General features: G+C 39.9%; 1 protein-coding gene and 1 long non-coding RNA gene across 2 annotated transcripts in view; one reads left to right on the forward strand and one right to left on the reverse strand.

Moving 5' to 3' along the window:
* Positions 1 to 4,834: 4,834 nt before the first annotated feature.
* On the reverse strand, positions 4,835 to 11,180 carry NDUFB4 (NADH:ubiquinone oxidoreductase subunit B4). Its single transcript, XM_007104841.4, has 3 exons — positions 10,943 to 11,180; positions 6,187 to 6,333; positions 4,835 to 4,970 (listed from the first exon to the last, which is right to left on the reverse strand). The coding sequence occupies exons 1-3, from the start codon at positions 11,120 to 11,122 to the stop codon at positions 4,908 to 4,910; spliced, it is 390 nt and encodes a 129-aa protein (XP_007104903.1). The 5' UTR covers positions 11,123 to 11,180; the 3' UTR covers positions 4,835 to 4,907.
* Positions 11,181 to 11,223: 43 nt separating this feature from the next.
* Positions 11,224 to 22,429, forward strand: part of LOC129392144 (uncharacterized) — a 43,612-nt gene continuing 32,406 nt past the window's right edge. The window contains exon 1 of the long non-coding RNA XR_008617459.1: positions 11,224 to 11,312. This is a non-coding gene — a long non-coding RNA (uncharacterized lncRNA). The remainder of the gene's footprint in view (positions 11,313 to 22,429) is intronic.

Genomic DNA, 22,429 nt, shown 5'->3' on the forward strand with positions numbered 1-22,429 from the left:
TAAATGAGTCATCCTGGGATCGGCAGGGGCTGCTTTGTTCTGCACTGAGAGCTGTCTCAAAAATTGAAAATAATTTCTGGCCTGAAGTCTTACAACAGCCTGGTTATTAGTCATCCTCCAGCCTCTCCTACCCCAAGATGTTCCTCCAGGATCCAGAAGGATCTTCCAGGAGTGCAAATTCAATAAGGTTACTCCTGCTTAACACCTTCAAAGGCTCCCACTGTCATCAGGTTGAAGTCTAAATTCCTTACCTGTGATAAAGGCTTTATGATCTTGTTCCTGGTTACCTTCCTCAGTATAGAACTAACATTTTTTGGATGCGCAGCATTTGAACCACTTTATGTCTGGGAATTCCTTACCTGCTTTAGAGCTGAACATACTACATGTTTGCTTTCTCAGTCTCCCTTGCAGCTAGAACTCACGCACATAACCTGGGCTCAGCCAATCAGATACCCTGGACTTAGGAGCAAGTGATGGGAAGATACAGCGGCCTTGAGGAACTCTTTCCAGCGGCTGTACTGGTAACAAACTTGATTTCTTGGGCCAACAGAAGCAGATTACCGGTGTGGGCTTCTGTGCCCAGTGCCCCTAGCAGCATCAGTCAGACAAATGGCAGCACTGAGATGGCAACACCTCAGATGAGGTGTAATTGGTGTTCTCACCAGATCACTTCTGAGTGTGATTTGGGGCATTGTTCATGGTGATGAAAAATCTTTTGAAATTGATTAAACTCTTAACTCATTGCTCAATAATTCTCTATGTTAAAAAAGGGTTTGTTTAAAAAATTCTGCCTATGCCTCTCTGGGTATTGCCTTCTTTCAAAGTTTAGACACAAAAGATATACTGCAAATGTTTTTCCTGTACTGAGGTGTACTAAAACAACTCTCGAGGAAAGAAGATTGGTATAATCAAGGATTAATATCTTTTTTAAAAAACTTTATTTTTGGCTGTGTTGGGTCTTCGTTGCTGCATGGGCTTTCTCCAGTTGCAGCGAGCGGGGGCTACTCTTCGTTGCGGTGAGCGGGCTTCTCATCGCGGTGGCTTCTCTTGTTGTGAAGTGTGGGCTCTAGGCGCATGGGCTGCAGTAGTTGCAGCATGCGGGCTCAGTAATTGTGGCACATGGGCTTAGTCGCTCCGAGGCATGTGGGATCTTCCCGGACCAGGGCTCAAACCCATGTCCCCTGCATTGCAGGCAGATTAACCACTGCACCACCAGGAAAGCCCAAGGATTAATATCTTTAATTTACCTTGTTTAAGTATTAAAATCATTAGGAAAAAAAGACGTTTTACATCAGAAAAATTGGGCAGTGGATTTGAGCAATAACAAAATAAACATAAATGGACAAAAATATATGAAAAAAGTTATCCTTCAATAATAAATGAAATGCAAATTAAAACATTTTCATTAATTAGGTTTAAAAATAATAATAGAGGCTTCCCTGGTGGCGCAGTGTTTAAGAATCCGCCTGCCAATGCAGGGGAAGCGGGTTCAAGCCCTGGTCCAGGAAGATCCCACATGCCGTGGAGCAACTAAGCCTGTGCGCCACAACTACTGAGCCTGCACTCTAGAGCCCGTGAGCCACAACTACTGAAGCCCGCACGCCTAGAGCCCGTGCTCTGCAACAACAGAAGCCACGCAATGAGAAGCCTGTGCACCACAAAGAGTAGCCCCCACTCACCGCATCTAGAGAAAGCCCACGTGCAGCAATGAAGACCTGATGCAGCCAAAAAATAATAATAATAGTAAACACTCACTGAGACCTGAATGTATGCCACTAAATATTTTATAAGTAATAACTCATTAAACAATGAGTTTAATAACAATGTAAGTTTTACTAGTCTATCCATTTTAAAGATAAGGAAACACAGAATTTAAATACATTCCAGGTCACTTCACCAGTAAGTAGCAGAGCAGGGATATAAAGGTAAGGAGGGGTGGGACTGAAAGTTCCAACTCTCTAATCACATGATTGGTTCTCCAGGCAGCCAGCCCCCATCCTTAGGTGTGGCCCAAAACTCACCTATTAATATAACAAAAGATACCTTTATCTGTTTCATCACTTAGGAAATCCCAAGGGTTTTAGAAGCTTTGTGCCAGAAACCAAGACCGAATATATATTTATTATAAATCATAGTATAACAGGATTTCACTTTAATTTGAAGCTATGACTATCTCCTGGCCATTTGTACCTGGGAAACAGCAAAAAGAAAAAAAAAAAGTTTTCACACTGGCAGCACTAAGTGACCTTGATTACAAGGAGCTAGGGTTGCAGCTACACAACGGGGGCAGAAAGGGATATGACTGGCACCAAGGGGATTCACTGGCTTATCTTGGAGCTTTCATGTCCAGTGACAATTGTAAACAGGCAGTTGCTGCAACAAAGGCCTGATGATGCTAGAGTAACTAAGGTTCTGGCCTTTGGAAATGAAGGTCCTTGGTGACTCAGGCAAGCAGCGTAGATCTACAAAAGTTATGGCCAAGAGAAGGGAAATCCACAGCATGGTAGGGGTAGATGAAGATTATCAGCTAGGGCCTCAGACCAGTCACAACTGTGTAGACTGTAGCTTGTTCCACTAACCCTCCGGTTAAGACTGTACCTGACTACCACCCTGAATGATACACTGCAGATTAGATTCAATGTGTGCACAGATCCAAGCAGTACATGGAGTGGATGAGGAAACAGTATACCTCTTGTGTGTGCCTCACTTCCCCTTGGCCCATCTTTTTACTCCAGTTGCTGCTGCAGCTCTCATTTGCCTGCAGGTGTGACGTGACAATACTTCACCTCAGCTGCACAGCACACCACCCACTTTCTGCCCTATGCGTCCTCCTCCATGAGATGCCAGTAAGAACCCAGTCAGCCAGTCTGAGGCATGCCCATACCTGGGAGTACAAGGGAATTAACTGCCTGAGATAACTCTGGACCAAGAGGGAGAAGAGCTAGTACGTAAATATTCACTTTTTCCATGGCTGGGGGTAAAATTCTGTGTCCATTCCACAGAGCTCCTCAGAAGGCCCCTATAAGAATTAAGCCCATTACCCCCAGAGGCAACGGGGCAAGAGCACAGTTTGGGCTCTGAAGATCACAGGGGCTGACAGAGCAAAATAGGAGCACAAAAGGGCAAGGTGTGTTGGCTTTGGCTACATTGAGGGCCACTATGGTGAGAAGACAGGGAGGGTGGAGGCCATGCTGAAGAACAGGTAAAATGGTATAGAGCATGGGCTTTGCAGGTCACATCTGGGCTAGAATCTTAGCTTGAGTTTAGCATTTGGAATACCAGGCCCCCCTTTCATCATCTGTGGCATGGAGATAGTAATGCCTACTACCTCATAAGGTCATAAAGATGAAAATGAAGTAACAGAGTATTGCTCAATAAAAGCTACCCCATGCTTTGTAGTTTAGTCTTGAATAGGAGCACAAAAGGGCAAGGTGTGTTGGCTATGGCTACATTGGGGGCCGCTGTTGGGTGAGAAGACAGGGAGGGTGGAGGCCATGCTGAAGAACACAGGTAAAATGGTATACAGCACTGGGTTTTCCCTCAACCTGTTTCACTCTGAGCGGTCTCCCACCTGTTCTTTCAGATGACTTCCTAACATAAACTATCTACATACAAGCTTTTCTCTCAGGCTCTGCATTTTGGGGTACTCCAGGCTCATACAAGGATCAAATGAGACAATAGTTGTGAATATGCTTTGAAAGTTAAAAGCAATATACTCATGTAAGCCAGCCCCACAGAGCATGCTGTTCTTCCTATAGCACTTGATTTTACTTTGTCTTCATAGATGAAATTGTCACCCTACTGTTTCAAGACTAAACTACAAAGCATGGGGTAGCTTTTATTGAGCAATACTCTGTTACTTCATTTTCATCTTTATGACCTTATGAGGTAGTAGGCATTACTATCTCCATGCCACAGATGATGAAAGGGGGGCCTGGTATTCCAAATGCTAAACTCAAGCTAAGATTCTAGCCCAGATGTGACCTGCAAAGCCCATGCTCTATACCATTTTACCTGTTCTTCAGCATGGCCTCCACCCTCCCTGTCTTCTCACCCATAGTGGCCCTCAATGTAGCCAAAGCCAACACACCTTGCCCTTTTGTGCTCCTATTTTGCTCTGTCAGCCCCTGTGATCTTCAGAGCCCAAACTGTGCTCTTGCCCCGTTGCCTCTGGGGGTAATGGGCTTAATTCTTATAGGGGCCTTCTGAGGAGCTCTGTGGAATGGACACAGAATTTTACCCCCAGCCATGGAAAAAGTGAATATTTACGTACTAGCTCTTCTCCCTCTTGGTCCAGAGTTATCTCAGGCAGTTAATTCCCTTGTACTCCCAGGTATGGGCATGCCTCAGACTGGCTGACTGGGTTCTTACTTGTGCTCCTATTTTGCTCTGTCAGCCCCTGTGATCTTCAGAGCCTATATCAAATGCCATCTCCCTAGACAGGACTGCTTCTTCATCAGCTTGCCAACATCACTTTCCTCAATCCCTATCTTTTTTTTTTAAATCACAAGGTTGTAACTGTTCTACTGCATTTACCACTAGGGCTGGAGCCAGATGACAGCTTAGGTTTTAAGTAGTACCAGATACATAATAAGCACTCAAATAACAACTGTTGAATAAACAGTTGTCAGAGTGTGTACTCCTTAAGCACAGGGCCTAAGTTGTCCTGTTGACTGCTATATTCTCAGCACAATAGCACAATGCCTGGCTCATAGTAGACACTCATTTGTTGAATGACTGAATGAATGAACATGAATCTGTTTCTTCATTAAACTGTGAACTCTTACAAAGTAGGGATCAGTGTCCAGCAAATCTTTGTTGAATCAAAGTAATATTAAGAAAGAAAAACTTTTTAATGATTAATAGATTCATTTAAACAACAGTACATATAGTCATCATTGCCAGACTTAATATGAGATGTTAAATGTTCGATCCAATTTTCCTTCCCGGATAAGTTTTTCTTTCCTATCCTGTATAGACAGAAAAAAAAAAAGTACATTAAAAACAATGCATTCTGGCACAATTCATGGTATAGCTCTGAAAAACAGGAATGAAACACTCCCAGCCTAATTACAATCCCCTACTGTCTAAAGCCTACAGAGTATGAGTGAGGAAGTAATAATCTGAAGAAGTAAAGGGACAATGAGAAAACACCCCTATTGAAAAACACCTATATTTTAGTAAGTAGAATTATATTACCCCACTAAATAGCATACACTGAAAGCAAAATGTAAATACCTTCTAGGTAAGTGTGGCCTACCTTTCTGTTAAGCAATAATTTATCAGATAATCAAAATATATACACTCCAGGAGAGTGGACTGGCCAGTTTAAGGCAGAGCTACATGGGTGGGCTCCAGCGTAGATGGGAACATGAGGCCTGGGGGCTGGGGTTGGGGACCTAGTATCAGAGTGGTCTAGTGTCAAAGATTAGCTTGGCTTTCTGTGCAGTCACATACCCAGGCCTCTGATGGCAGTGAGCCCCACCACAGGCTGCTTTGGCTTTTCTGTTGTTGGAGTATTAACATATTTTAACATTAATTCACAAAATGTGACCAACATAACTGGAATTCATGCAGACAGGGAGCATACTAAGTGATATATGTATTCTGCTAATACTTAACCCAATAAACATCTCTTTTAAAAGCAAACAAAATAAATATAAAAATTTGCAAAGATAACATCTAAAGATTAATCAGAATAGAAAAGTTTAACTTCTGTACATCCAATGAGAAAAAAGAAATTAACTTTTTAAGTTATTTCTATATTCTCTTGCTTAATATACACAATATAATTTCCTTACCTAATCTAAAACACACCAGGAAAACAAAAAAATAAAATAAAACACACCAGGAAAACTCTTTCATGAGCTAAGTTCAAGTCTTGATATTTAAAGTGACCAATTCATTACTTTAAATTCTAGAGTACCCATTAAATTAAATTTGAAAGACCCAGAGACAATTGTAGTTTATAAGAAGTATATTTCTATATGAGTTGAAACAATAAAGCAATAAAACTAAACATATAATTGAAACTTCCTGTTTTAACTCAGTTGGAAAGGAATAAAGATAAAAGAGGAACTGAAGGAAGAGTAGAAAGACAAGATGGGAATTATCAAGAGAGAGAGCTGCAGCCGGCACAGAGAGAACCTATCACACAGATACCAAACACAAGGTCCTAATACTTACTCTGTCGGTTTTGAAAACATAATACCAGAAGAGGAGGGGCCCAATTCCAAACAGAGCTCCTAAAAGTGAGGTCTTGGGAGTGGGTCTGAAATTGGGATAGATATTTGCTGATCTTGCATAGGTCCAACGAATCAAGGCAGGATCTTCCTAAAATGAATGAAAACAAAAGATACAGGAAATTAAGTTCTACACTAAGAAACAATCTCATCAGGACTTTTGTGGAGAAGCACGAGATGCCCTTTGTTCTCTTCTGCAGTTAAGGGTATACCCCGAATATTCCTAAATAGCTTCAAAGAAGATCTTTCATTTCCAGTATTTGTTGAATAATTCTCTGATGATCCTGTTCAGAATTTAAAAGACTCATATCATCCTTCAGCTTCCTATTTATTTAAGATTTAAGAATCCTAATCATTTTAAGCTGTCAGAGAAGGCACTTTTTTTAAAATCATTTTTTTCTATTCTTTTCTGGATTGTTTTTGGCTTCACTGTCTTTCTTGAAGTATGATGAACAGAACCACACAGTACTTCCAATGAGGACAAACAGATTTCATATGCTCTATCACACTGTGAACTTTGTTTCCAGGACCTTTTCTAATGCTATGCCCACACTGGTCTTTCCAGGCTACAAATAAACTGCAGGAAGAGGAAGACAGATGTAGGCTAACTCTGAACTTTACATTTTTTAAGCTGACTTGGCTGGTATTTTAAGAGCAAAATTATTACATTTCACATTATTAAAATAGTTTTTTGAAAGGACAAGTTTGTTAAAGGAAAATAATCAGATTGTCTTGGTTAAGAAAAAAAGTAACTGTCAATTTTAATATATTTATACTAGAATAACTATGTAAAAATAGCAAATCTACCCCAAATACGTAATTAAATTTAATTAGCTAAATACCCTAATGATTTTACAAAATTATTTGCTCCAGTTAACTGATAGATAAAAATAAGCAAATGGGGCTTCCCTGGTGGCGCAGTGGTTGAGAGTCCGCCTGCCGATGCAGGGAACACGGGTTCGTGCCCCGGTCCGGGAAGATCCCACATGCCGCGGAGCGGCTGGGCCCGTGAGCCATGGCCGCTGAGCCTGCGCGTCCGGAGCCTGTGCTCCGCAACGGGAGAGGCCGCAACAGTTAGAGGCCCGCGTACTGGGGAAAAAAAAAAAAAAAAAGGCAAATGAAATCAGCTTTAATACTAAGCTGTGAGGAGTACATTCAAGGTCTTAACCAACGCCAAGAAGTCATGATTGGTAGGACATAAATAATTAAACTGGATCTTTCACAGTAACATTTTAAATCAAACTGTTTGTCAAACTCCTTGCAGAGACAGTAAAGAAGGTGAAGACACAAGATACAGGTTCAAGGGGACATTTGAGCTCTATACCTGAAAGGATAAATACATCTATCTATTCTTGTATCTATTCCTTCCAGCTATTAATGCATTTGAATGACTCTCTCATGCCAGAATTCTCTACCAGTCACCTCTCTACACCTAATATCTGCCAGATCTGTCTTCCAGAAACAGACATTTCATTTCATAAAAATACCAACAGCTCCATGACCATAGTTCATTGAACGAGGTACTATTGTTGAAAGAGGTTCCAAAACACCTGCCATAGGAGACAGTTTTCCTTCTTTGACACCACTCCACGTCCAAAGGACTATCAGCAGCATGTGACATGGTGAACACCACTTCTTTTATTTTATTTTTAAAATTTATTTATTTTATTTATTTATTTTTGGCTGCGTTGGGTCTTTGTTGCTGCGCGCTGGTGCGGGCTTTCTCTAGTTGCAGCGAGTGGGGGCCACTCTTGGTTGCAGTGTGTGGGCTTCTCACTGCGGTGGTTTCTCTTGCTGCGGAGCATGGGTTCTAGGCGCGTGGGCCTCAGTAGTTACGGCGCATGGGCTCAGTAGTTGTGGCGCACGGGCTTAGTTGCTCTGTGGCATGTGGGATCTTCCTAGACCAGGGCTCGAACCCATGTCCCCTGCGTTGGCAGGCAGGTTCTCAACCACTGCGTCACCAGGGAAACCTATGAACACCACTTCTTGAAATCATTTCTTCACCTGGTTTCAAGGGCACACACCAGCTTGGCTTTCCTCCTCTCTGGCCATTCCCTCAGTCTCCTTTGCTCTCTTCCTCCTTATCTCCCTAGTCTCTTAATATAGGACCTCAGACCTTGTGGGTCTTTCCTATCTACATTCACTCCCTTGATAATCTCTAGTCACATGGTTTTAAATATCCACCTATAGGCTGATGACTCCCCAAAACTATGCCTCCAGCCCTAGACCTCTACCCTGAACTGCAGACATAATATCTCATTCCCTGCTCAATGCTGACATATTGTCTAGTTGGCAAATGTGATGCCAAACATGATGTATCCCAAACTGATTTGCCAATATGCCATTCCACCTTCATCCCTGATCCTTTCACACTCTTCCCTATCTTGGTAAAAGGCAACTTCATTCTTCACTTCAGTCAAAAACCTTGGAGTTATCCTTGAGTCCTCTCTTTCTCTTACACCACATATCCAATCTGCCAGCTAACCTGATTGGCTCTACTTTCAATACATAACCAGAACAGACCACTTCTTACCAACTCCACTGCCACCACCCTTGTAGCCACCATCAACTAAGAAATTAGATTATTGCAAAAGGCTCCTAACTAGTCTCCCTGCTCCTGCTTTTGCTCCCCCATAGTCTCTTTTCTACTAAGCAGCCAGAGATGTTGTTAAAATGTAAGTCCTGATTATGGGACACCCGACTCAGAAAAGTTCTTTCAATGGCCTACGAGGCTTGGTGTGATCTAGTCCCAGGTAACTTTCTTACTCAGCTCATCTCTTCCTACTCTGCCCTCACCTTTCTCCATGTTAGTCACAATGGTCTCTTCAGTATTTTGGGGATTAACGAGGCACACTCCTGTAGAAGGACCCTCATATTTGCTGTCCCCTCTGACTAAAATGCTACTTTCCCAGAGAGTTGAATGGCTAGCTCCCTCCCCTCACTTCTCTGAGATCTTCAATGTCACCTTCCAAGTGAGGCCTTTCCTGTGCCTTTCTAAAACTGCAGCTGCTTTCCCTCTCTACTACACACACACACTCCTAATCCCCTTCCTTGCTTTATTTTTCTTCTTATCACTTCCCATTACCTAACATACTAAATGATTTAATTTTTTAACTTATTACTTGTCTTCCCTCTGGAAAGAAAGCTTTATGAGGACAGGAGTCTTTGCTTTTGCCTGCTTTGTTCTCCACTGTTACCGCAGTATCTAAAAGAGGACCTGGTACATAACAGACCCTGAGCAATTATTTATTCACTAAATCAATCATTCTTAGACATTAAGCAAAGAATTTCCATGTATTGCTCAATATATAATTGTCAGGCCCTCATTTACTTAACAGAACAACCAGTGAGGCTGGTGTAAAACCTGTTTTACACAGCAAAACTATAACTGCCCTGGGTCACAGAACTGGAAAAAAGAAAATCTGGAGTTTAAACCTCAGCTCTGTCTGACTCAAAGTCTCTATTTTTTTTTAACTACATCTTACTACCTAGCACATCAAACCCAATCGTGTGAGTATGTATACAATCAATGTCTCTGTCCTCACCTTCTCCCAAGTAAATGAGGTTCTGGATGAAGACAATATAGCCAAATGGTTAAGAGATGCTTTGGGTTACACAGACTACGGTTCAAATTCTGCTCTATCACTTGCTAACGTATATCACTCTATGACATACTTGTCCTTCCCATGTAGTCTTTCTCATCTGTAAAATGGGGATAGTAATAGAGCTTAACTCTTTGAATAGCTGTGATATTTGAATATCATTCAGAAAGAGTTTCAATAGTGCCTGGCACATTGTAAATTTCTTTCAATTCTCACAACTTCCTAAAATTCCTACAGAACACCAATGCAACTGTTGGGAAAAGTCTTTTTTCTTTTTTAATCTAAAAGCACACTTCTTAAATAATAATAGCTATTAGTTTACTGGGCATGTATTATGTGCCGGGAATGTTATACAGACTATCTCATTTAACCTCACAACGATTCTATAAAGAATGTACTACCATTTCCATATATGAAAATTAGAAAACTAAGGTTCAGAAGGCTTAGGGATATTGCACAAAGTCATATAGTTTGCTAGTACATAGTGCCTTGGCGTTTGACTCCAAAGCCCAAAGCTTCAGCAAGCTGTAGGGTGTTTGGGTCTTTAAAAGATATAAACCGAAAAATCACTATATTCCCTTCAGAAGAGAGCAGTATTGCTATAAATGTGAACTGAAAAGTGGAAAACAGCTTTAAAAAAAATACACACACACACCCATATTTCCTGAACACTCATCACAAGCCAGGCACCGTGCTGGCTGGTCACGTGCCTTATTTCATTTAATCCTCCTAACAGCCTCATAAGATAGGAAGTAATATATTATCCCCATTTTTCAGACAGGAAAACCGAGGCTAAGCAGCAGAGTTGAACAACTTTTTCAAAATCACTCAGGCGGGAAGTGATCAAGCCGAGACTCAAACCCAGCATGGTGTGAATCCAGAACCCGTCCTCTTGATCACAGAGCTCTCTGCCCAAGGTCAAAGGGCTAATGAACTGGCCTGCTCTCTGGGCCTGGAAGAGGATCCATGTCTAAAATACTCTTCGGGAACGGTGACCGCTCCGCGGCGTGATCCCCCTTGTCAGGTCTGAGCTGCCCAGCCCGACGGGACCTTCCCGACTCTGGCCCCTCGATTCCCACCCGCTGGCCCGTCACTCACGATGACCCCATGACGGCTGGGGTCGTTGTACTGAAGCAGGTACTCCCGTTTAAGCCGGGATCTTATGGCCAAACGCTCGGCTTGTGCCTTCCGAGTTTCCGGAGATATGTCGTATTCAGCTGGGTCGAGGGTAGTGGGCAGGGTCGCCAGGCGCGACGGCTTGTACTTTGGGAACGACATCTTGGCGACCCGGCGCACAACTGCGCCTGCGCGGTCCGAGGCCCGCCCTCTTCAGTCTGACCTTCGTCCTGAGGCAGTGCGCCTGCGCGTTAGGCAGAGGCTGAAGATGGAGTTTAGCAAGAAGTTAAGCCTCTTTCCTCAACCTTCCTCACGGTCCTGGCCCCCTAGTGGCGACCTGCGCAGGCTCAAGGTACTTTCGTCGCCTTCCCCGACACCCCTCTCCTTCCCCTACCCCCCTCCAAATCTAACGCTTGTTGCTCCTTCCTAGCAGCCTTATCTCTACTGACATACAGAGCTTATTATGTGAAGTTGAGCTGGCAGAGACTGAAAATGGGATTGACTGTGGAATTCTGATTCAGTGTGGGTTCATCTCTGTGACTTGCGACATGTCACTTAACTTCTCGGAGTTTCCTCTTCCTTATCCTGGAGATAATGACCCCTATTCTATCCACGTAGCAAAACTGTTGTGAGGATTAAAATAAATAATTAATAGATGCCAACATACTTTGCAAGGCACAATTTCTCTTCCAAGAAAAAGAAAATTAGCTTTTCTGTGCGTTACCATATTAGATACATACAACATAAGCAGAAGAGTATTTTTCATTGTCATGAAATAATGTTTAATAAGAGAATGATGTTAGAAGTGTTCCCTGCCTGACTATAGGTCAGAAAAAAATGGTATTGAATAAACCTTGCAAAGAAACAATATCTTAGTTAAAATACTAAAACCTCTTATGTAAAATCCCTGGCACTCTTCAGGTGCTAAGAATAAAAAACATCCTTAGAGATATGAAAATAAGCATAAGGGCATTGTGTCTTGCTGCAAAAGATAATTTGGGGAAACAAGGAGCGTAACCTAAAAGGAAACGTTCTCCACCCCTACTGTCCTTCTCCTTTCCCCACTATCACCACAGAAAAAGGGCAACTTCAAATTGTATGGCAGGGTCTTTGGGTACCAGTCAGACACTCCTTAGGGGAAAACATGTAAACAGTATTTCCATAACTCAGGGAATGCTGGATCAGCTTGGGTGAAGCGTCTGGGGACATGTAGGTACGTTGGGAAATGGTTACTAGGCAGAGAAGGGACCTAGAAAGTGTTGGCACTTGAAGTGATGAGGAGCAGCACTGCTGTCAGATTTACTCAACATTTTAATACTGTTTTAAAATATTTATTAAGCATCGCCGCATGAAGCACACTGCACACTAGTCAGTCAATCTTCTAGGCTCAGTGGGGGAAACAACAGAAGAAATGAAGGACAAGATGTTTGTCTCTGAGAAGCTGACAATCAGGCAGTACAGAAAGAACAGACAGAATATGATAATATTTGCAAAGCAGTTTAATGATCAAATGAATATAGAGCAAAGTGGGCTCAGAAGAATGCAGGCTGAGGGAATATAGAAAAAAGAAACTTGAGACAAATCACTCACACTCCATTTTAAAGGAGCCGGGGGAAAAAAGTTCTGTTTTTTTCTGAGGTATTTAAACATATTAAAAAATAAAATGAAAAGCAGGAGCAGTTTGAAAATTCTAAAGACTACATTGATAGTTTCAAAAACCTTTTGTTAATAAATTAGACACTGATCTAGGAAGAAGGGCATGTTAAAAAAAAAGAAAAAAGAAAGGAGTACATTGAGTACAAGCCAACCGACAAAGTTTAAAAAAAAAAAGACTTTTTAAGTTTAAGAGAGGGAGAGAGAGAGACAGAGAGAAGAAACTTCATCATTTCGTTTTGGATGAGTTAAGGGGATTATCTCAACATTTGCTTTTTTCTTTAAAATGAAGTCATTTATTTATTTTTGGCTGCGTTGAGTCTTCGTTGCTGTGCACGCAGGTTTTTGTCCGGTTTTGCGGCAAGTGGGGGCTACTCTTTGTTGCGGTGCATGGGCTTCTCATTGTGGTGGCTTCTCTTGTTGCAGAGCGTCGGTTCTAGGCGCGTGGGCCTCAGTAGTTGTGGCACGTGGTCTCAGTAGTTGCGGCTCGCGGGCTCTAGAGCGCAGGCTCAGTAGTTGTGGCTCGCGGGCTTAGTTGCTCCGCGGCATGTGGGATCTTCCCTGACCAGGGGTCGAACCCGTGTCCCCTGCGTTGGCAGGCGGACTCTTAACCACTGTGCCACCAGGGAAGTTCCTCCACATTTGCTTAATTATCATAAGGATCCCTTCAGATAACTTTTAAAAATATGAAGTCCTAGGTTTTGTTCTGCTCTTGTAGATTCAGAATTGGTCTTCAGGGGAACCCAGGAGTCTGTATTTTTTACAATTTCTTGAAGGGATTCTTACAATATTGCATGTTTGGGGAACATAGAGATGAATATAAGAGGTCTTCCTTTTTCCAGAAAAGGCCATCTTAGAATGAATCTATTTAAGATGGAGACCTAGATTCTACAGTGAAAGAAAAAGACTTGATTGGGACTTTAGCTTGAAACGCTGCAACCAATAAATTATGAAAATGAATTTATCTTGTATTTAATACATTTTAGGTCACAATTACAACTGTGTGCTAATTCTGATAAATCAGGTGTTAATTTGTGGGGACATTATTTTTATGTAGCTCATTATGCTTCACTGCATTTGATTTTTTGCAGCAGGGTCATATATGCAAAAGTGCTGGAGGGCTTTGTCCAGTTTTCCCAAGGCTCTCTTAATCCTTTGAAACCAGATTATTTCCTTTTGAAGCACTGATGTTATCATCATTCTTACTCATTTTTCTCTTTTTCATTTGTTACCTGGTCCAGCTGTAAGATCCCCCTGTATTAGTAACTTTGCATGTGGATCTAGCAGTTCACCAACATCACTTTCATCAATTTCATGAAATTCCACATCTTTTGCAAGATTTGCAATAGATTTCTATTGCATTTGAGAACTGGATATTTCCAGATGGATGACCAAGACTTGGATGGGATGAATGTAGGCACTAGGGTTAGCAGATGGAATAATTTCAGTGAGCAGCAGTTTCACAGGTGGTCATATCATCAATGTATATTTCATGTTTTGAAGATTTTTACTTCTCTAAGAAATCTCCTAATAGAATTTATCAGAATTTATTGGATTACAGGGACTAGGTACATGTATCTGTACTTGGTCGGAAGAGGGGTCATGAAGTGGTGAAGTGTAGAAGGAGAGAAGTGCATATATGCAGTGGTGGTTAAGCTATATAAATGGGGCAGGGTTTCAGGGAACAGAAGATGGACAGGTGAATAGAGAAACTGTAAGAAGCAGATAAGTTCCAGATTGCAACAATATGAAGAACATTCCTTCTCTTAATTGAGTGGGATCATATGTATATTTGGTAATAAACTCTTCACTTTGGGTTGAAAATAAACCCAATGCCCAGAGATTTAATTAATCAGTGATTAACAGCAGTTGCCATTTAGTGAGTATTCTCTATTACTATTATTTTTTTAAATCTCGTCCTAACACTGAATGTTAGCAAAGGATATACTCTCAAGCTAATGAAAGGTCCCCTCTTTACAGGAGCCCTCTCCACTACCCTGGTAAGGACCCTAAAAATGTGTTCACATGGTCATTCTGTTTTTGTAAAATTAGAAAATGTAAGCTATTTGAATCACAATTGCCTAAGACTGCTGTGTCTCTCCTCTCTGACTTCCCCCTTCTATCACATTTTTCTCCTGTTGGGTGGTATTGCGGTGGCCTTAGATATTTGGGGTATCTTACCAACAAAAGTTGGGGTTTAGTAAGATATATTTATTTGATTCACATCTATGCCAGGTGGAGTTAAGTTATTGCTAGCCATCCAGGTACAGGATGGCTTTCAGGGATACTGCCATCACATAGTGTGCCATGAAGGTTCAGGATCAGAGTTTGTATTGTGATATAAACTTGTCCTGTGAAACCTGGCCCTGGAAATAATGAGGGTAGAGGAAGAGAACAAGGTTTGAAATAAACAGAACTAGAAGCTAATTTGTAGAATGTTCTTCTAGTCATCATTGAATCTTTTTTTCTCAAAGATTATTTCTCCCCTCCTTCTCCCCCAAATTATATAAACTTCAAATCCCATCAAACCTGGATCTTCCTGTTTGTCAGTCTTGTTAAGGCTGCAAGGAAGAGACTCAGAGTGCTTTGTGAATTAATTTATTTGCAAGGAGATCCAGGAACATGGGAGTAGCAAGAAAAGTCATCTCTTGTTTCGCATAGCTACCCAGGGAACTTGTCTTCCAAAATTGAAACAAACAGCAGTTCCAAGGGAGAATAAGAAAAATACTCCAGAGTTTTCAGATTCTCACCTAAGATCACGTATCCCACTTTCCCTTTGTTTATTACCTAGTGTTAACTCTTCCTTTAAAAAAGGGTATTGAGTCAGTTTGACACTATTCAATATAGATTGCCCCAAAGCACTACATGGGAGGTTGGCTTTCATTGTATCCAACTCATCTGTGGCTCTTTGACTTGGGCACTGTCCAAATTAGTCATGAATAAGATTACACAACTGTTTTTCTGTATCCCTAACAGATACACCTAGGTCAAAGAAGCTTATCGTATTTGGAAAAGACTCACATAGAACTACTATCTTCAGAAGCAGATTGTATCCAGAAGACACTTTGAGACTACACAGCCTCTTACAAACATACATCACTTTCTACTTGTTTCTACCATAGCTTTTTAATAAGTCTTGATATTTCATGGGGCAGATCTCTCCATTTTATTATAGTTCACAATTGTCTTAGCAACTTTTTTTTCCTTTTCTCTTTCAGAAGAATTTTAGTATTAAGCTATCAAGTTCCATGAAAAAAAATAATCCATTGGGATTTTTATTGGAATTGCACTAAAGTTATAGCTTGACCTGAGAACAAACATCCTTATAATATTGTATCTTCCCATTCATTAGTTAGGTCTTTTATTTCCTTCAATCATGTTTTGTGACTTTCTCTATAAAGAATTCTGGCCTCTTCTTTTAGATTAATTCCTGCTACATTATAGATTTCATTGCTATTGTTAATTGTTTATTTTTCCTATTATATTTTCTAAATGGTTATTGCTGGTATATGGTAATATTATTGATGTGATGTTGGTATGCTGATCTTGGAACCAGTACCCTTATTGAACTTTTTACCAGTCCTATTAGCTTTTCTATATATTCTTTTCAATTGTTCTGTGTAGTCAGTCATATCTTGTGAAAATAGCAGTCTTGCCTTTTCTGTTCCAAGTTTTATACTTCTTTTTTTCTCTCTTATTGCATTAGCTAGGATCTCCAGGACAATATAATAGTAAAATCCTATCTTGTTCCCAGCTCTAATAGGAAATCTTCTGTTAGTTCACCATTAAATATGTTTGCTGTGGGGTTGGTAGAAGCGCTCTATCAGATTAATAAAATTCCTTTTTATTTCTTGCCAAAAGTTTTTTAAAATAATGAATGATTGTTTAATTGATCAAATGCTATTTCCACATTTCTTGATCTATATGTATTTTCTCTGTTAATTTGTTAAAAAAGACAGAGAACCTTGGTAGGTTTTTCTGATGTGGTGTCATTTTGTATTCTGGAAGTAACTCTACTTCATGGTCATGTGTTTTTCAATATATTGATGAATTAAATTTATGAGCATTTTTTATAGAATTTTACCATTTATGTTCACAAATGAATTGGCTCTTCTTATTTTGTTCTTATGTACTTGTGGTAATATATTTAAACGAAATGAGTTGGATAGATTTCCTTCTTTTTTTTTCTTTTAACTCTTCAAAACAGTTTGTACAAGACAGGAACTATAATTCTTGAAAGCTTAGTAAATTATCTAATAAAACTGTCTGAGTCTTCTGTATTTTTTCAAGAGACACTTTTGGCTATCAATTCAATTTCTGTAATGATTGTTGGTTTGTTCAGATTTTCTTCTGGAATCATTTATTGTAATTTACATTTTCTCAAATATCTTTCTTTAAACTTATTGCCATAGAGTTTCTCATCTTATGATCTTTTCAGTCTCCATTGTCTTTTATAATTATGATCATCTTTTTGCTTCCATTACTGTTTATTTATTGCTCCTTGTTTTTCTTCCTCAATACTGCTAGAGTCCTGTCTACCTTGTCTTTTCAAGAACCTATTTTTAATTTTTAAAATTATCTCTAATCAGTAATTTTTCCTCTTATACTTTTTTCTTCTATTTTTCTTGAGCGTACTCCACTGTTCTTCTTCCAGCTTCTTAAGCAGAATGCTTATCTCATTTATTTTTGTTTATATGTGTTTTATAATTTTTATGCATGTAATTCTGTACATTTTCATTTTAGCTACATCTACACAAGTTTTTATTAGTATTTTCATTGTCATATAGCTCTGAGTATTTCATAATTTCCATTATGTTTTTTTCCTCAACCCATTAGTTATCTAGAAATGCAAAAGATGTTTTGTTTTGTCTATCTTTTTAATGTTAATTTCTAGTTTAACAGCATTATTGTCAGAGAACTTTGTATAATATTAGCCCTTTTGGACTTCATATGTGATGAGTTTTTGTTCAGTTTGTTTTGTTTTCAACACACCATTTTTTTTGAAATGTAACCTACATATAGAAAAATGCATTAACATACATATGCTGTTCAATGAGTTATTACAAAGTGAACACACCCTTGTAATCACACAGTCATTTTTTAAGTGATTTTTTAAATTTTATTTATTTTTTATTTTTTTATTTTTGGCTGGGTTGGGTCTTCATTGCTGCGCACGGGCTTTCTCTAGTTGCGGAGAGCAGGGGCTACTCTTTGAAGCAGTGCGCGGGCTTCTCATTGCAGTGGCGTCTCTCGTTGCAGAGCACGGGCTTCAGTAGTTGTGGCTCACGGGCTCTAGAGCACAGGCTTAGTAGTTGTGGCACACAGGCTTAGTTGCTCTGTGGCATGTGGGATCTTCCCAGACTAGGGATCAAACCTGTGTCCCCTGCATTGGCAGGCGGATTCCTAACCACTGCGCCACCAGGCAAGTCCCACAAATAGTCATTTTTTAATTGAAGTATAGTTGCTGTACAATATTATATAAGCTACAGGTGTACAGTATAGTGATTCACAATTTTTAAAGGTTATATTCCATTTATAAAGGTTATTATAAAATATTGGCTATATTCCCTGTGTATACATAGTCATTTTTATAATAGTTCCATGTGAGCTTTAAAAGAATGTATATTCTGTATTCATTGAGTGCAAGATTAGATCAAGCTTGTTAATTGTGTGCTTTAGATCTCTCATATCTCTATTCATCTTTGTCTACTTGGTCTATTTCTAACATAGAGTTGTGTTATAATCTTCCAATGCCATTGTGGTTTGTTCATTTCTCCTTGAGCGAAATTAGAATACACAGGGTGAATTGAAGGTGATATGAAAACATTTTAATGTGCATGCATCTGTGAATTGTTTTTACCATAAAGACAAAGCAGTTCATACATAGTGGTTCGCTCACTCCATCCACTTATTGAGCTGTATACAAACCAACCAGGAAAAGAGAAAGATTTCTGCTTAAAATATACAGTACACTTAGAAACACATCTGTCATGTAGACCTAAACAAAAGCTTATGAATATTACATTTTGCATTCTTCTTCTTCAGAGACAGTCTTTTCATCCTAGTCATGTATCTGTTCTTACTACTAAAGTCACTTACACAAGGACATATTTGTACTTGAAAGGAACAATAAGTTTCCTACAGAGTGTAAGGTGACATTTTCTTGCAAGTTGTCAATTTAACATAAAAGAGGGTTAATACTTAGCTGAGGCTATGTCATGCTTTCTTCTTGGGATAAAGTTCTGCCCTACCATCATCTTTTGCTTGGGAAAGGCAATAGCCTCCTAGTTGGTTTTCTTATATATGTGCACACTTGCCACCCTTCCATTTTTTTTTCCCACACAGCAGCCAGAGTGACCTTTTAAAATATCTGTTATCCTATCTCTCCTAATTAAAGTCTTGCATAACTTCAAGATCCAGTGAGGTCTGCTCCCTACCTCTTCAGCTACACTTGGCTCCATGCTCCCCCATCATTGTCTGCACTCCAGCCACACTGGCCTCTCTTCAGTTCTTTCCTTCCACAGGGCCTTTGCACATACTTTTCACTCTGCCTTAAACATTATACTCTACACTCCTATTCATCCGTCAGAACTCACTCAATTCTATATTCCTGTAACTAACCAACAATGTCAAATTCTCCTATGAGCTTTCATAGCACTATAGACCTCTCCTTTACAGCACTAACTACAATCCTAACTTTACATTTTGTATTATTTAGTTAATCCCTGTCTCTCCTCACCCCCCACATAAGAATGTAGGCTCTTTGAAGACCAGGACTACATCAGGCTTGGCTCAGCCTCCATCCCAACACTAGCACAGTGCCTGGCACATCATAGCAGTGATGAATGAATAAATGACCAGTTGTCTTTCTTCACTTCAAAGAGAATATATTAACCAAACATGCCTACACCCTTCTTGCTGCCTCTGCTTTCATCCCATCCTCACTTCCACCCCATACGCCATACTCATCACCTCTCCCCCTTGTGCCCCCAACCCCAAATTAAAAATTCAAGTAAAAAACCATTGTCCAGTAATGTAGACTTTTACTGAAGATTCTGTGTAGTTACAGAGGAGGGGGTACATCACAAAGCAAAATGCCCTAACAATGCCCTTTTAACATCTCTGCTTTTCCCCCTAGTTCTTATTTCTACATCAGTTTGGAGGTGTCTCATCCCTCTTCTTTTGCCCCCTGCCAAGTCTGCTCTGGGAGCCCCTCTAGCCAAGCTACCTCATCCTCTACCTGCCTCTGAGGCTATGCTTAGCAAAACAAAGCACAGCCATAGACTGAGCCACAACTCCTGGGGGCCTTGGTTTATAGGGCCTCTTGCATTTTAAAAACATTTGGAAGAGGGCTTCCCTGGTGGCGCAGTGGTTGAGAGTCCGCCTGCCAATGCAGGGGACACGGGTTCGTGCCCCGGTCCGGGAAGATCCCACATGCCACGGAGCGGCTGGGCCCGTGAGCCATGGCCCCTGAGCCTGCGCGTCCGGAGCCTGTGCTCCGCAATGGGAGAGGCCACAACAGTGAGAGGCCCGCGTACCACAAAAAAAAAAACAAACAAAAAAAAACAACATTTGGAAGAGAAAACGTTGCCCCTTTTTTCACTTTTTCCTTTGCTTGATGATATTATTCCCTCCATCAATGCCACTCTATGCCCTCCCTGCTGTCTGTGGCCGACTGAAATATTATATCCATCAAAGTCCACTTCAAATGTCCAATTTTCTGGAAACCTTTCCATAAAACATCCAAGTAGAGGTGATTTTTCTCTTCCTTAAGTATGGTTACTACTTCTTTTATTCTACTTATTATTACAGGCAATGTTATGGTTGTTTTTCTCTCCCTCTCCTTTAAGAGCAAGTTTGGTTTCCTGTTCTACACATTCCCTGAAGAGCCTGGCTCAGAACCCTGTGCACAGCCTGCTCTAGTCCTGATTAGATTATAATGAAATTGTTCATGTATCTTTTCTTAGGCCTTAGTAAAAGCCTCTTCAAGAAAGCTACTAAATTTCATGTTTCCAAATGACAGCCAATGTTTCAATTTTGGAGTCACCTAGCAGAAACTACACCCCGCTGGGAAAGAGCTCTGTAGATATTGTGGGTGGGTGCACTACAGCTTTGGTTTAATAGTCTTGGAGAGAAGTTCTGTCTCCACCTAAAAGATATAGTTCACATTTTTGCCCAGGTAGACTCTAGCTTTCTAAAATGCAGCATCAGTCTGGCCCTTGAAAGACTGTCAGGGCCCCTGAAACAGAGTATAACGCTTATGACTTCTTAAAAATGCCAGCGAGATGGCTAACGAAAAATGTTGGCATACAAATTTAAGCTCCTGAGGTCTAGAGAGAGACCTATTGCTAGCACTATATTCTGTTACCATTAGTGTGATCTTCAGGTGAACAGATCTTCTCAATGTTTTATAGTCACCTTGATCAAGCAAAATGGATGGAGGCCCAGTGATGAGGTTACTTCACTTGTATATGGCTGAGGGCAGCTAAGATATAACTTACGATCACTTGCTCAAAGTTCCTGCCAAATTATATTTATGTTCTCAACACGAAACTAAATATCTTTAGCTTCTTTTATTCCTATTAGCATCTTCATTACCCTGAATTAAACATGGATAAAAAGTAAAATGAAGTTCTTTGGTTTATTTTTTAACATTTTTTCCATTCCAAATACATTTCATTATAGGAAAATTTTAAGATAGAATGAAAAATCAAAATATTTTTAAGAATCCATATTTCTACAACCTCAGGACAATCACAAGATTTTTTGTCATTTTTTCCAGACTTTGTTCCATGTAGAGGATGTTTTTAAAACATTGTAATCATGCTATAGATATACAGTATGCTGTTTTTTCACTTAATATTTTATGTAAGCATTTTTCTTTAGTCTTTATTATGGATAATAATATCCATATTATTATCCATAATATTATGGATACATAAAATTCCAAAAAGAGAAAATAATTATAATTTACTTATCTCCTGTATTTCAACTTAAAGTTGGTTTTAAAAAAAAAAAAAGAAAGTATAAATAAGTACTTAAATAAACTCCAATTTTCTAAACATTTTACATTTATTCATGTAGTTATTTGCTTTTTTCTTTTGAATTTTGTTTTATTTATTTTTTTAAACAGCAGATTCTTATTAGTCATCAATTTAATACACATCACTGTATACACGTCAATCCCAATCTCCAAATTCATCACACCACCACCACCACCCCGCAGCCACTTTCCCCCCTTGGTGTCCATACGTTTGTTCTCTACATCTGTGTCTCAATTTCTGCCCTGCAAACTGGTTCATCTGTACTGTTTTTCTAGGTTCCACATATATGTGTTAATATATGATATTTGTTTTTCTCTTTCTGACTTACTTCACTCTATGATAGTCTCTAGATCCATCCACGTCTCAACAAATGACCCAATTTCGTTCCTTTTTATGTCTGAGTAATATTCCATTGTATATATGTACCACATCTTCTTTATCCATTCTTCTGTCGATGGGCAGTTAGGTTGCTTTCATGACCTGGCTATTGTAAACAGTGCTGCAATGAACATTGGGGTGCATGTGTCTTTTTGAATTATGGTTTTCTCAGGGTATATGCCCAGTAGTGGGATTGCTGGGTCATATGGTAATTCTATTTTTAGTTCTTTAAGGACCCTCCATACTGTTCTCCATAGTGGCTGTATCAGTTTACATTTCCACCAACAATGCAAGAGGGTTCCCTTTTCTCCACACCCTCTCCAGCATTTTTTGTTCGTAGATTTTCTGATGATGCCCATTCTAACTGGTGTGAGGTGATACCTCATTGTAGTTT

This window comes from Physeter macrocephalus, chromosome 1 (assembly GCF_002837175.3).
Source record: "Physeter macrocephalus isolate SW-GA chromosome 1, ASM283717v5, whole genome shotgun sequence".
Lineage (NCBI taxonomy): Eukaryota > Metazoa > Chordata > Mammalia > Artiodactyla > Physeteridae > Physeter > Physeter macrocephalus.

Bases quoted from the DNA above. Each gene is read 5' to 3' on its own strand.
- NDUFB4 (XM_007104841.4), bottom strand. From the start codon at position 11,122: ATGTCGTTCCCAAAGTACAAGCCGTCGCGCCTGGCGACCCTGCCCACT. The intron at 6,334-10,942 runs GTGAGTGACGGG...CATTCATTTTAG, and splicing joins CCAGCCGTCATGGGGTCATC to GAAGATCCTGCCTTGATTCG. The intron at 4,971-6,186 runs GTAAGTATTAGG...CTGTCTATACAG, and splicing joins ATGTTTTCAAAACCGACAGA to GATAGGAAAGAAAAACTTAT.